The sequence below is a fragment of the Patagioenas fasciata genome, chromosome 1, assembly GCF_037038585.1.
Source record: "Patagioenas fasciata isolate bPatFas1 chromosome 1, bPatFas1.hap1, whole genome shotgun sequence".
Classification (NCBI taxonomy): Eukaryota; Metazoa; Chordata; class Aves; order Columbiformes; family Columbidae; genus Patagioenas; species Patagioenas fasciata.
Genome location: NC_092520.1, coordinates 9,740,585 through 9,755,026, shown reverse-complemented (window position 1 = coordinate 9,755,026; position 14,442 = coordinate 9,740,585). Strand labels below are relative to the sequence as shown.

General features: G+C 41.2%; 1 protein-coding gene across 3 annotated transcripts in view; it reads right to left on the bottom strand.

The window, feature by feature from the left end:
• Positions 1–2,823: 2,823 nt before the first annotated feature.
• TMEM135 (transmembrane protein 135) overlaps positions 2,824–14,442 on the bottom strand; it is a 179,304-nt gene continuing 167,685 nt past the window's right edge. For all 3 annotated transcript variants that reach the window (XM_071802470.1, XM_065832681.2, XM_071802500.1), the window contains 6 exons: positions 14,096–14,263; positions 11,212–11,275; positions 10,431–10,507; positions 8,800–8,898; positions 7,167–7,234; positions 2,824–5,135 (listed from right to left, as the gene is read on the bottom strand). In XM_071802470.1, the coding sequence (XP_071658571.1) occupies positions 5,003–5,135; positions 7,167–7,234; positions 8,800–8,898; positions 10,431–10,507; positions 11,212–11,275; positions 14,096–14,263 (609 nt within the window). In that variant the 3' untranslated portion in view covers positions 2,824–5,002. The remainder of the gene's footprint in view (positions 5,136–7,166; positions 7,235–8,799; positions 8,899–10,430; positions 10,508–11,211; positions 11,276–14,095; positions 14,264–14,442) is intronic.

Here is a 14,442-nt window from a genome sequence, read left to right as displayed (position 1 = left end):
AGTGCCTCAGGGGTCAGTACTGGGGCCAGTATTACTCAATATATTCATCAATAACTTGGATGAGGGAATTGAGTGTGTTATCAGCAAGTTTGCTGACGACACCAAGCTGGGAGGAGTGGCTGACACACCAGAGGCTGTGCTGCCATCCAGAGACCTGGACAGGCTGGAGAGTTGGGTGTGGAAAAATTTAATGAAATATAACAAGGGCAAGTGTAGAGTCTTGCATCTGGGCAGGAACAACCCCAGGTTCCAGTATATTTTGGGGAATGACCTATTAGAGAGCAGTGTAGGGGAAAGGGACCTGGGGGTCCTGATGGACAGCAGGATGACCATGAGCCAGCACTGGGCCCTTGTGGCCAGGAAGACCAATGGTACCTGGGGTGTCTTAGAAGGCGGGTGGTCAGTAGGTTGAGAGAGGTTCTCCTTCCGCTCTACTCTACCCTGGTGAGACCACACCTGGAATATTGTGTCCAGTTCTGGGCCCCTCAGTTCCAGAAGGACAGGGAACTGCTGGAGAGGGTCCAGCACAGGGCAACAAAGATGATCAAGGGAGTGGAGCATCTCCCGTGTGAGGAAAGGCTGAGGGAACTGGGGCTTTTTAGCTTGGAGGAGACTGAGAGGCGACCTCATTAATGTTTATAAATATACAAAGGGTGAGTGTCATGATGGAGCCAGGCTCTTCTAGGTGACAACCAATGATAGGACAAGGGGCAATGGGATCAAACTGGAACACAAGAGGTTCCACTTAAATTTGAGAAGAAACTTCTTCTCAGTGAGGGTGACAGAGCACTGGAACAGGCTGCCCAGGGAGGTTGTGGAGTCTCCTACTCGGAGACATTCAAAACCCACCTGGACACCTTCCTGTGTAACCTCACCTGGGTGTTCCTGCTCCGGCAGGGGGACTGGACTGGATGATCTTTCAAGGTCACTTCCAATCCCTGACATTCTGTGATTCCTCATTAATTGAGACAGCGTTATCCATAAAAACTAAAAATGTCATTGTAAGCATGCTTTGCCATTATTATTAGCTCTCTAAAAGATCAAAGTTTCTATAAGCCTTCCTGCGCTCCCTGGTGGAATAAACTACCACACACAAACCCAGCAAATCTACACTAATCTCAGCCTCCTGCTGGATTTAAAATGATTCTGTGAAAAAAAGAAAATCCTTTAGTTGATTTCAGAGGCAGATGTCATACCTTCATCATCACCTCCAACAAGGAGTAGGAATAAGCAATGGAGGTCTGCAACAGGAGCAATCTCATATGGCCTGAAAATCAGCTGGAAGGTGGTGGGCAAAGGGTATTAATGAGTATCCATCATAAAAGATGAAAGAATGACCACAACCTTCACTTCGGGATTTTGCTCATGTACCTCAGTCATGGCCAGAATGTTTTTGACTGGGAAGGGAGAACATGAGGTCCAGATTGCTGAATTCTGCTGCTCCTCAGGCAGTTCTGCCGACCAAAACCCCAGGGGTGGCAGCAAAAACCGGGGTGCGCAGGGGAACCCCCCTGCCCATTGCTCCCCTGGGCAGGAGCTCCACTGGGTGCCTAATGAAGGTTCTGGATGGGAAGCAAAAGGAGGCACTCAAGGGCTGTAAATGAAGCTTGTAAGACAGAAAGGAAGACAAAGGAGAGCTGACACTGGGGTGAGTATGGGGGAAGGAAGGATGAAGAACCAAGATGAGTGAGGAACTGGGGCAAAAGGATCTGACCCAGGGAGTGTAGGATCATCAAATAATCTGGGTTGGAAGGGACCTTCAAAGCTTATCCACTGCCACCCCTGCCATGAGCAGGGACATCTTCACCAGATCAGGTTGCTCAGAGCCCCGTCCAGCCTGGCCTGGGATGTCTCCAGGGATGGGGCATCCACCACTTCTCTGGGAAACCCGGGACAGGGTTTCACCACCCTCACTGTAAAAGATTTCTTCATGTCTGGCCTGAATCTCCCCTCCTTAGTTTAAAACCATCACCCCTTGTCCGATCACAACAGGCCCTGCTAAAAAGTCTGTCCCCATCGGGGATCAGGATATGAGATGGGGACCACAGCAATGGAGAGAGCGAGATGCACAGTAAGAGCAGTGCGGTGAGAGCAGCAGAGATGCTGATTAACTCCCAAGAAGAGCCCTCCATGCAAACAGCCTCAAAGAAAGGTGAAAAAATTGCCTACAATTGGCATGTCTGCCCCTGCCTCCTGGGAGCCAGGGATAAGGCAGCAGCTCCCAGCAAACCCTCCTGAGATGCCTGCAGGGAGTTATGCACCATCCTCCAATGCTGCCTCCCTATAGACACCCAAACCTCCACTGAGGAACCGTGCTTGACCCACCACTTCCCACCACCTCCTCAGCAATCCTCCCCCTGTATCCTCCTTTGCAAAAGCAACTTCTTTTGCCAAGAGTCTGATATGATCAGGGAGATAACCCATCATATGATAAAAAACCTAAATCCCCGTGGCACATCAGCTGGTGGGAAACGCTCCCACTTCGGTCACAAGGCTCAACCGCGTGGCCACGGGGCAGGCAGAGCCGGAGGTGCGTGGCTTCTCGCTGCCCACAGCACTGGGTGCGCGGCTTTCTCCAGCTAAAACCAGAAATATTAAATACCGTCAATCCACGCAGCACAGGCACCCACGGACACACAGAGCTGAAGTTGTCGGCTGAGCTGCTCTGGCATCGCTTCTTCCCTCACGCCGTGTTAGGACTTTATTTTGTAACGAGTGTGTACGATTTAAACGCTCAGTCACGTTCCTGATGTTTCTTCACCACCGAGCGCAGCTGCACTGATGACTCCAGGCGGCTTAGAACAACAAAGGCAAAAAAGTCACTTTTTCAAGCAGCAACTGTTTATTACTGGGAAAAACATTAGGACTTTATTTTCTTTTCTCTCTTACATATACTTGATTTGAATAAAAATAATTTAAAAATTTTTAATTTCTTTTTATATTACATTAAAATAGCTCGGAACAAGGACTGTGAATTGTGGAAGCAAGAAAACATAGACAAAATTGTTGTTTAGCTGCTGAGATGTAGTTCTTGGATTTTTTTTAACTCAAATAGCGAAACAATCACAATTGTCATTGCAGTGAAGAAAATGTATCCATCTATAAAATATCTTGAAGTTTGAGAATGGTATGAATACTTTCTAGTGTAACTATATAATATAGTGTGAGTTCTAACATATTATCTAAATATATAACTTCTCAGACTTTACAAGGTCAAATATTTTAGACCATATTCCAGTGGAAAAACACTACAAACCTTTAACAATCCTTTTAAAGTTCCTGTTGAATCATATTTTATTTCCTTTTGAGGAATTTTAATACGATATTTCAAGCAATGAAATATTGCATACAAACTAGCTCGCAGGACTGTATTCACACAAACTGGGCCAATTACTGTTTTAAAGGGTGAAACACCTTCAGTACCAGTGACAAAGCATCACTGGTACAGCAGCCGATGGAGAAGCAGATTTTGTGCACAGACTGGTACAATTTTCATGACATTTCTGTAAATGCGATAAAAATTCCTGCATATTCAGTAATAAGAAACTAAATTAATGGGATTTAAAATATACTTAAGGCTGGGGTAGGATTGCAGTGTTACAAGACAAAGATTCTATTCATTAATCCAATTCATGTCATTTGACAAAGACTTCCCACAGAACATGGATTGCTTCTTTTTTTTCTTTCTAAAATACATGCAACTCACTGCAATCTCCATTCCCTGGCTTGCTCCTTGTCTCTTTGCAGCTGAATGTGAATATAGTTCATCTTTTCATTAAGTTCCTGGCTAACGAACACCACTCAGCATGACCTGAATGGATTCTAATTTTAAAAAAAAGCCCAAAAAGCCAAAAAGAGCAATTACCATGCAAAGGTCTCGCTTTAGGACACAAAGTACTATCTGCAGAAATACGCAGAGTAAAAATGAGATGGGTAGTTATTTGCATTGAGTTCCATATTAAATTTAATGTAACTGTCCCAGCCACGGCTGCCTGATGGACTGACAGAAATCCACTCCTCACCAAGGGAAAAATACTATTAATAAGATCATTAAAAAGCTGTAGTGGTCTGACCTCAGGGGCCAGCTCTCTCTTCAAGAAATGCTTGAAACCCCGGTTGGCTTGACAAACCACCCGATGCCATCTAAAGCGACAGCGTCAAGCCCTTTAAAAATAAACATTTCATCTCGGTGTATTCTGGGGAGATTTTTGTTTGGTTTTGTTTTGTTCTGGGCTTTTTTTATTCTCGTAACCGTTTCCAGCGCCATGTCCAAGGCTGGAACGTCTCATTCCTTCCTCCGCCGGCTCTGTCCTTTTCCCACTTGGCAGGCGCTGCCCACCACACCCGCCGCTCCTCGCCGGCACCGCCGCCTTGTTTGCCTCGTCTGTGGGATTTACAGCCCTGGAATGCGATTTCTGAATTAATACGCATTTGCTTTTCCTAAGCAATGCCTTGTTTTGCAACCGCAGCTGCGTAAAAACATCGTAATTTTAAATAATGAGTGGGCGGTGGCTCTTTTGAGATAAATCGGTGATGCAGTTTAGAAAGCCAGGGAGGCACTTTCACCCGAGTGCAATAGTTTTAAGAACAGGTAAAAATTTTGGACCTTAACTATGCCATTTGTCTTCCTTTTAAGTTAATTGCTTTTAGTTTTACCAAGAAATATTCTACTGGTATGAACTACAGAATTTTTGAAATTATTGTGCATATTTATGTTTCACTCCTCTTCTCTAAATATATTACTCACTTGTTTAATTCATTCAGGAATCTACCATACTGTCAACCAACTACAGTAATCCAGAGATATTTTCTGCATACAGAAGGGGCTTAATCACTAAGCCACATCTTCCTGCAAAGCTTCAGTATCTGAGATTGGTAGAAAGCATTTCTCATTGAAGTAATACTGAAGCGAAGCCAAGCCCTCCTCCATATATATGACTGTTAAGTTAATTTTTCAGGACAAAATGCTGATCACATTCAATGACAAGATATCTTGTTGTTTTCAAGACAGCTCCAGCGGTAGTTCTGGTGGCACAACAGTGTATCTTGGGTCCAGTCTAGGTGTGAAATCCTTGAAGTTTTTAGATGCTTCAGTACCAAATACATCTAAAACTTTCCTGTTCATGAGAGCAAACCTGAAAAAGTAGAGACATGAGAGAGCAAACAGATTATTCATTTACTTTGGAAAACAAATTCATTTCTTTAGAAAATATTTACTTATAAAATTATTAAAATTATTTCACTACATGAAGGACTACCCGAATACAGGTTTCTGCCTGCACTGTTTAGAGATTACAAGTTTTTAATCTCAGGCAATAAAGGTGTAAAAAACAATACATTTGACAAATTTGATTATTAGTGCTTTCTGTAGATACACTTTATATAACAGAACTTGTGGAAAAGGGAAAGGAGAGAGTGCCCTTCTATTTTTCACTTCACAAAAGAAGTCAAAACAAAACACACTTCTGTCTCATCCCAGCAGAGCAAACTCTGGCCATGCCTGCCCAAGTGGGGATAACAGTTTTATGGGTGTTACAATCTACTTTCATCTCTTTAGTCTTAAAAATGGTTGAGTGAAAGACTTCTGAAACATCAAAATAATTTGCCTCTACAGAGGTAGCGTCAAAATTACCACTACAGAGATTTGCTTCAGATAAAAAAATAAATGAGAACATAATTTCCTTTCCCTCATCTCTTTCAATTAAAGCAATCTTCGGATTAGAACAAGAGGGGAAAATGCACCCCAAATCGGACGTCTGACATCACCCCCCATGTCATGGACCATGGAATGGTTTGGGTTGGAAGGGACCTCTAAAGCTCCTCCAGTGCCACCCCTGCCATGAGCAGGGACATCTTCACCAGATCAGGTTGCTCAGAGCCCCGTCCAGCCTGGCCTGGGATGTCTCCAGGGATGGGGCATCCACCACCTCTCTGGGCAACCTGGGACAGGCTCTCACCACCCTCAATGTCAAACATTTCTTCCTTATGTCTGACCTGAATCTTCCCTCCTTTAGTTTAAAAACGTAACCGCGTGTCCTATCACAACAGGCCCTGCTAAAAAGTCTGTCCCCATCTTTCTTACAGGCCCCTTTTAAGAGTTGAAAGGCCGCAATAAGGTCTCCCTGGAGCCTTCTAACGTTTGTACAGCGCAGAGGTTGCTTGCAGAGCATCTCCAGGCATCCCAAGGAAAGTGTCCCACTACGTCTAACAACTTGTTCAGTCACCCCAAGCCCTGCTGTGAGTGCACGGAGACACGGGGAGTGCAGTTCAATGTGCTCCAGGGACCGGCCTCTGATTTCGCTGGTGTTTTACAGTCTGGAGAGCTCACTGTCACCACAAACACTCCCTTTATAATCCCATTCATAAACTGATCCACATCACGATCTGGATGCCTTGTTTCTGCCACGTCAGTGTAATAGTGTACGCTTCGCTAAACTGTATTTTTATAAATCAATTACAGCAAAATCTATTTTAAAAGGTAAGCATTTACATCCCCACAGCAAATACAAGAAAAAATGTCCAGTAAGATATTACTGTTGAAGATGTCCCTGCTCATAGCAGGGGGGTTGGACTAGATGACCTTCAAAAGTCCCTTTCAATCCAAACTATTCTGTGATTCTATGATACCGTGTAAATTTATGATTATAGTCAGGGAGTATTTTTCATTAGTTTTCCAAGCAAAAAAATTCCTTTTCCCAACTGAAACAGAAAAAACTACTGAATCTTTAAAGTATTCTTAGGAAAAGCTCCGACATTTCTGTAGTGCTTTTAAATACCTACAAATACCACGTTATCAATCACTGTAAATACCAAGTGATTTCTTCAACCTGTACAGTTGTTTACTGAATTCTTCATATTCCACTGAAACCCAAAGGCATTCCACCCTCCAAGTGAACTAAAGATGGAAAAGCCTTCAAGTAAAACACTGACTTGATAAATAGTCTTAACTAGATTTAAGTCTTTGCTCCTGTCTTCAGACTACACCCAGCAGTGTTGCTTCAGCAGCGAAGAACTTCAAGTGGATGGGAAATTATTTGAAAAGCAAATACCTGGGAAATTAGTCAACACATACTTCAATGCCTCTGCTCTTGACAGTGAATGACACAGAAAGACCAATGTGATCAATGACGTGTTGAGACAAGCCGCAACAGACCCTGATTACATACCTGCCCTTTGTTAGTCGTAAAAGAAATTTCCAGTACGAAGGTCTCAGGTTCTGAACTTCCATGACAGCCTGAAAGGAGAGAATTCTGTCAGAGGCGGCTGACAGCACCCAGCAAAAGCTTCAGCAGCTACACCGTGTTGCCAAGGCAGTGAAATGAGAGTTACGGAAATATATATATTTTTTAATTTTTAAAAACTCCTCTTATAGTTCACGGACCAAAACCGGCTGTGATCACCGGTCAGTGTCCAGCGCTGTCAGCAGACAAGCCACTCGCAGCTGAATCAGATGCTCTATACGACCCCCACCAGCACAGGCTGTTATTCCCAAAAGGCTTTCTTTTAAAAGTGGTGGCAATTGGCTTAGATCTCATTGCAGACAAAGCAACAATAATCCTTATTACTTCTACATATATAGTTTTGCACTTGTGGATGCCAAATTTATCTGCTATTTTATCCCCCGCTCACTCTGTGTTTTGTGATCTACCATTTCTTGTAACATCTTTATAGTTCACGTTACATAGCTTAAATGATGTTATATACAAAAATCTTTGTCTTCTTTCTATTCCATTACCTTTCCAGGTCACTTATGAGTATAGTGAGTAACAAACATTTGAGTATAGATCCCTTTGATAATTTCTCCCTCCTTCCTCCTAAACCTAGGAATTTATTTCCAATCTCGGGCTCCTTTTCCAACTATTTATTAAGTAATGAAGAAATCCTTTCCTCTTTTCTCATAGGAACTTTATTTCTGTTAGCCTCATGTGACGGTCCTTGGCAATAGTATTATGGAGATGTCCATGCTGCAGACCTCCAGCCATAGCCCAAGTACTGAAATATCAGTTCATTTTGATACTAGAAAGAGATATTCCCAAACACAGGGGAGCAATGAGGAGTGGAACTCTTCTGACTGCTTTAGGATAATTTTACATTCTGTTTATTGAGGGGTATAAAAATATATTTCGCTATGCAAAAATTAAAAAATATTCAGGGACATTTCAGCAGATCTAGAAAGGGGGAGATGCGTTGGAGTAACGTAGAGTTATGTGGGTACCATTGGAAAGGAGCTTTTATAGCTGATGCAGCTGACAAAGGAGCTGGTGTTCAAAGTATCTAACTGATTTGGAAAAGGAAAAAGATGAAAACTACAGCTTGTTTCAAACATAAAACTTCATATTTCCTTGCTACTTTTGGCAGATTCTTCCAAACAGGCAACTGAATTCAAGTTAGCTGAAAGCAAAAAATTCCAGTTGATTAAAAACAAACCAAAAAACCCAAACATGAAATAGTATAATATGTATTGTTTGTCTTCTTGAAAAATGGTCCTTCCATATGCTTATGGAAGTTCATACATTTATGTTCATCCTCTGGGTCAGTGCATTTTAAGATCCTTTCCAAACAATTCATCGCTCTGTATAATGCGTTCATCTACAAGGATATGAGAAATGTGAGTCCTGGAAATGATCTTCCCACTGTGCCAGTGAAAAGCAGGATGCAGGAGCCCTGACTCACAGTGTCTTGCTGGAATCGCTACATTACATCCTATTTTCTCTATCACTGTATCCCTGTCCTCCTCATTTCATTCACCATTTGACTTACACTAGAACTTCATGTTCTGTTAGAAGACAAGATACTTACTGCCTGAAAGCATATCGATGTAGAGATGGCATAGATGATGCTGTCTGCGTGAGGAAAATAGGGAACCTTCCCTGCTTCAATGCCTTTGAAGTATATAGTCTATAAAAATAAACAAAAAATGCTGAATGAAACAAAAACAATGGAGCTTCTTGCTTTTTATTTATTTTACCTTTTCAAAGTAACATGTCAACATTACTAACCTATGCTTATATGTTTTTGTATATGTCCACAAATGTGACATTGATTGAGCTAGCTTATAAAAGTGATCAAAGATCAACAGAATATAGAGGCTATAAATGCATAGAACAGGACCCAGCTACAGCTTGGGTGTTAAAAGGGTAGTACAGATCTTTAAGATTAAGGGACAATTTGCTATATTAAATTCTTCGTTTTAAAAAAAGCAAAAGAACAATGCAATAACTATTCCAGCAAAGTGAATATTCACTGTTCTTAAACAGCTTGAAATCACATACTTGTCTTTCTGAGAAAACATGTTAAGTTTATTTTCCTGAGCACAGCTTGACCTTCCAAAGCAGCACACGCCTCTTTGGTCAGTTACCCTTGGCTTGCGTAAGATGATAAAAGTAGTAAAAAAAAGGAAAGAAAGAAAGAACACATAGCACTTTTCTTATTTCACTGTAGCCACAATGTCTTCAAGTCCAGAGAAAACCATCAGCAATAGAAGATAATATTGTGTTTTTACAACTGGTGTTCTAACTCGGAACTACATGAACCACCTTCAGACCTTGTTGGATTTGCTGCCTTAAAAAAAAAGTTACTTTTTATATTCTTTGAAATGAATTCTGCTCTGGTAACGGAGGTGGGTAAATATCAGCGGGGAACGGGGCCCTGAAGGCCTGCGGGAGAATCTTTGTGATTTGAGGATGAAGATAAGAAGGGAATGCTCTCAACTATTCCAGTGGTGCCGTTGGGGAAATAACCATGACTAAGTCCTGATTTTATGGAAAAATCACAGTAAGAAATCAAAGGCTCGTTAGCAAAGTATAATTAACACATCCAAACTCCACACACTTTTTTCCTCTTCCTGGGCTCCTAATTTGAACAAGTTCACAGAAACAAATCAAGCCTGAAAAAGAGCATTTAGCACAAAGTTCGCTGCAAAGCTGGGAATTCAATCTGTTGAAGGATACTGACAAACAACTCCAGCTATAGACTAAAACCCAAGCTATTTTGAGTTATCTTAGATTGTTGAATGCCAAAATTAGGGAACAAAGGCAGGAAGTTAGGCTGTAGCTTTTGGCAATAAATCTGCAATTAAGGACTAGGTCTGATTTACGTTTCTGGCAGAACAGAAATTCTTGGAACTTTCAGATTTAAAAAAATCTGCAAAAGCTACGAAGTGAAGGGATACCAGGAGAGTAAAAGAAATCATGGAGAATATACATGGAGACCAGTGGCTAAGGGACTTTTAAAATTAGTCACAGAAAAGAAAATAAGAAAGAAATGAGACCACAGAGCAGCACTGCCTCTTGGCACACACCTACTGACACACAGCACCGCCACACAACAGTGTATTACACTGGAATCCTCTGACAAAGCCTGTGAGGTTCATTTTCTGCCTTGATCAAACAGATGAAATAAAGAACTCTGTTATGAAGGTGACATCTTACCTCTACTAATTTGGACACCAGATACATAGAGATAGTAGTACTTTTGTAAAACATCATAGAAATTCCTGCTAGACACCCTGTAACAGTCAGAAAACAAAAGTATTGTTAAGGTGGTGATTTATTGTTGCTCTTGCAGTTTGTCAGCTCAACAGACTCTGCACAAGATTATGCTTTCTGTTGCTACAAGAAAGCTCAGTGATGTCCCTGTGCTGCCCATGAAAATATGGCTTATGTCACTTAAAAAAACGAGAATTTTGAAACCCTGACAGCAATCTCTTGTTCAGTGCTCAGGAGCACAGTATCAAACCTCCTCTCTCATCCCACAAAGAAGCGAGACCTCCGAGGTTCCAGCACGTGACAGATGCACACACACCAGGGAAGGGGCTGTGACACTACACCAATTTAATGGTAAATGGTCCTTCTTCAGAGCCAGTGCAGCCCTTCACCCTTTCAAATGTGTCTTCTGTCACATATGGGAGAATCAATATCTCAACCTCATGGCTCTGCAGCTGGAAAACAGTAGGATGTTTACATTTGTGCATACAACCAAGCTGACTGTAAAAAAAACACACCATTTGATTGAATTTGCCTTACAACTTGTAATTGCAACTCTTTATCTGAAACACCGCTCTCACTTTGATGCAACCTGAATGCACACAGCCCTGTTTCCATCCCAGAAGTCTGAAAAGGGAACGAGAGGACAGACACCCAACCACATGCACAAGAGAAACACTCGCAGAGTCCCCGCAGAGGCAACAAAGGCTTCTTCTCATGGACTCACCAGCTACGAGCGCGTGAAGCTCATCGTCAAGGTTTCGCACCCAACGCAGGAAGCAACTGGTACCCTGAGGGTGAAACAGAGCAGGATTAGCACCAGTTGCTTCTCTTTCAGGATGCACAGACTGGAGATGCTCCTCTGTGAGATGGTGATACAGCACACAGTATGAATTAAGAGTGTGGTGTGATAAAACCTACAAATCACAGTGCCTGAAACATTTTAATGTTTTAATTAAAACAGTTGATCGTTACTGTTTTTATCAAAATCAGACAGCAAACCAATCCAATTTGATTACTAATCTAATTCCAAAACTAATCTTGAATTCACATAATCTTCATTTGCTGTAGCTGTCTTGACTCTTTCCCATGATAAAATCTCTTTTCACACCAAACACCTTGAGATTCTTCCATACTTGTAATAAATTCTGGAATTTGGAAAACACATTAATCTATGAAGTTAGAACTGCATGTGATTAAAAGATGCCTTCAAGAGCATAATAACCTGTTCGTTGACAAAGAAAACAATACACACCTGTTCAGGCCAGAACAAATGTAGGCAATTGTGGCTTAAAACATATTTAATTTGGATGACCACTGGTTTCAGATATATTTCATTGGTTACCAAATAATCCAGACTGTTACACATCAGCCACATCCTCTGCATTCATTGTTTGTTCAACTATTTTGGAAATCCGTACTTTGTCTCCAAATTTTATCCCTGGGAAATTTCTGTTTGATTCTAAATGGGTCACGATCTTCTCAGTAAGGCCCAATCCAGTGCTGATGGCACCGAGACAATATCATATAACTCAGCACGGCAGCCCACTGATGTCTACTTTGAGGTATGTGCATCAGCCTCTTAATCTATCTAATGTCTGCTTTTCATGGCATCAAAGAATGATTTATGTTGGAAGGGACCTCTGGAGATCACCTGGTCCAGCCTGAAGCTGGTCTAATTAGAACAGGTAGCTCAGGAACTTGTCCAGTTGAATTCTGGGCATCTTCATGGATGGAGACTACACAGTCTCAGTGGGCAACCTGTTCCAATATTTGGCCACCTTCACATGAAAACATATTTCCTTGTATCTCTTCGCAATCTCCTGTATTTCAGCTTGTATCCATTGCCTTTCATCCCATCACTGCACACCTCCAAGAGGTAGACGTAGCAATAAAATCTCCCTGAGCCTTTTTTCTCTGGCTTAAAACCCAGTTCTCCCAGCTTTTCCTCACACATATGATCCAGTCCTCAAATCCGCTTGGTGGCCCTCAGGTGAACCCACTCTTTTAAAAGACATTAAAATTAAAAGAAGAAATGAAACAATATCTGTGTCCAAAAATGGACATAGCATCACAGATGTGGTCTCACTAGCTATTTTACAGTCTGCATTTTCAATAAATACCTAGCAAAGCCGTTAATACATTGCAATTATGGCAGTCAGCTTTACTGCTCAAACTTGTAAACTGATTTAAAAATGAAAACAGGCTACAATTGCTAATGTATTTTCTGCATAACCTTGTTTGCTGACACTAATTAACAGTAAAGTGAACAAAAGCCATTAATGGTACAGCTACTATAATCCTCCAATGGCATTTTGGGCTGCTTTTAGGGACAAGATGTTTTTTTTAAAAAGTAGCCATAATGCAATTCCTTTGGGTTCAAAAAGCATCAAGCATTTCATTTTTTTTGGCTGTGGCCCAGTCTTCGTTGCCCTACATCCCTATTCCAAACTGGAAGAAAAATATAATGCAACCCAAATCCATATAATGGATTGCAAAAAAGTTATGGAATGCAAACAAGAACAAAAAGTACATGCTTAATAAACAATAAACAAAGGTCAAAGTGTGTTACCCTTGTAAAATGAGCATCTATAGAACTAAAATACTCTTTATAATACAAGCTCTTAAAAGACATCAAAATAATTTCAGCTCTTGCAATTTAAATACTTCTTTTTCTCTAAAGGTTCTTTGTATAAAGTTTAAGAAAAAATTTAAAGTTCAAATAAACTCTTCACAGCCCATTTCCACTTTGCCATCAAAAGTTTAAACTCTCCAACCTTACAAATTCTTGTGTCTCAATCTGACTGCAAGTCAAGTTAAACGCTGTTTTGCTGACAAATAACATTTGTGTTTTTTTTATTTTCAGTAAGTAATATTTGTCCTGAACAATACAGAGCTATCTTAACTTTGCAGAGCAAGTAAAGTAGCATTTGAAAAATGATGCGTGATTAAGAACATAAAAGTGCAAAAGCCACTTCAGCACCGCACTGTGCACCACGTTCTCCCTTAGGGAGCGTGCTTGGTCACGTTCTCTTTCGGCATAAATAAACATAATTCTATTAACTCCAACAATACCGTATGAACGCGTATCGGTTCACAATCTGTCATCTTGTAACGGCGCAGAAGGGCAGATTTCCAAGTGTTAAGTGCAGTGTCTCCTCAGCTGCACGTGATATATGTTCTGCAATCTCCTGCTATTTAGTGTCAAGTAAGAATTCCAGATATTTGAGCCAAAAAATGTGCAAATGGGTTTTCTCTGGCAACACTGCTGCTACTGCAGTCACTGCTTGTGTCTGCACTGTTTCTGAGTAACAGCAAGTCCCTTTGAAATCTGAATTCACCACCTCTGAAATACTCGCTATATCCTGATCTTGATGCCGTAGTGCAAAATCCATCTTGTTTATTCAGAAATGATCGAAAAAACACATAGAATGAAAAACTAGTTTTCTATTTGCAATCTGATTACTTCAATACTACAGGATTTGTCAGTGACGTGCTGCAGCAAACAGTATCAGTGATATTAAGCGGCTAGACTTTTTAGCTCTTTGTGATGTTCTGAAAAGTGAAATACAAAACGTGGCATTCATCATTTCTGTATGTTATAAGCTTACTTTGTATATACTGACAAAAGATCCCAGAAAAGCTCCAAGCTGGAAATTTTCCTTGTTGTAGAAGAGGGAAAGTAGCCGGGATGGTTCTGTAGAGAGATGCCGGAAGGTGGACGGAATCCGCAGGCAACATTGGATCAGGTAACCGATGCTAAACATCCTAACAAAGCCCTGGAGAAAATGGTAAGAAACCACAACATCAGAAAATGGAAAAGCAACTACAGAAGGACTCATTTTTGACATCAAGCAGCTGAAAATCCACTCTGCAGATCCTGTGTAAAATGCACCCTCATCTTCAAACTCAAGACCAAGGGAGTTTTTCTCCCCCGATTCCCCTGTAAAATAGCAAA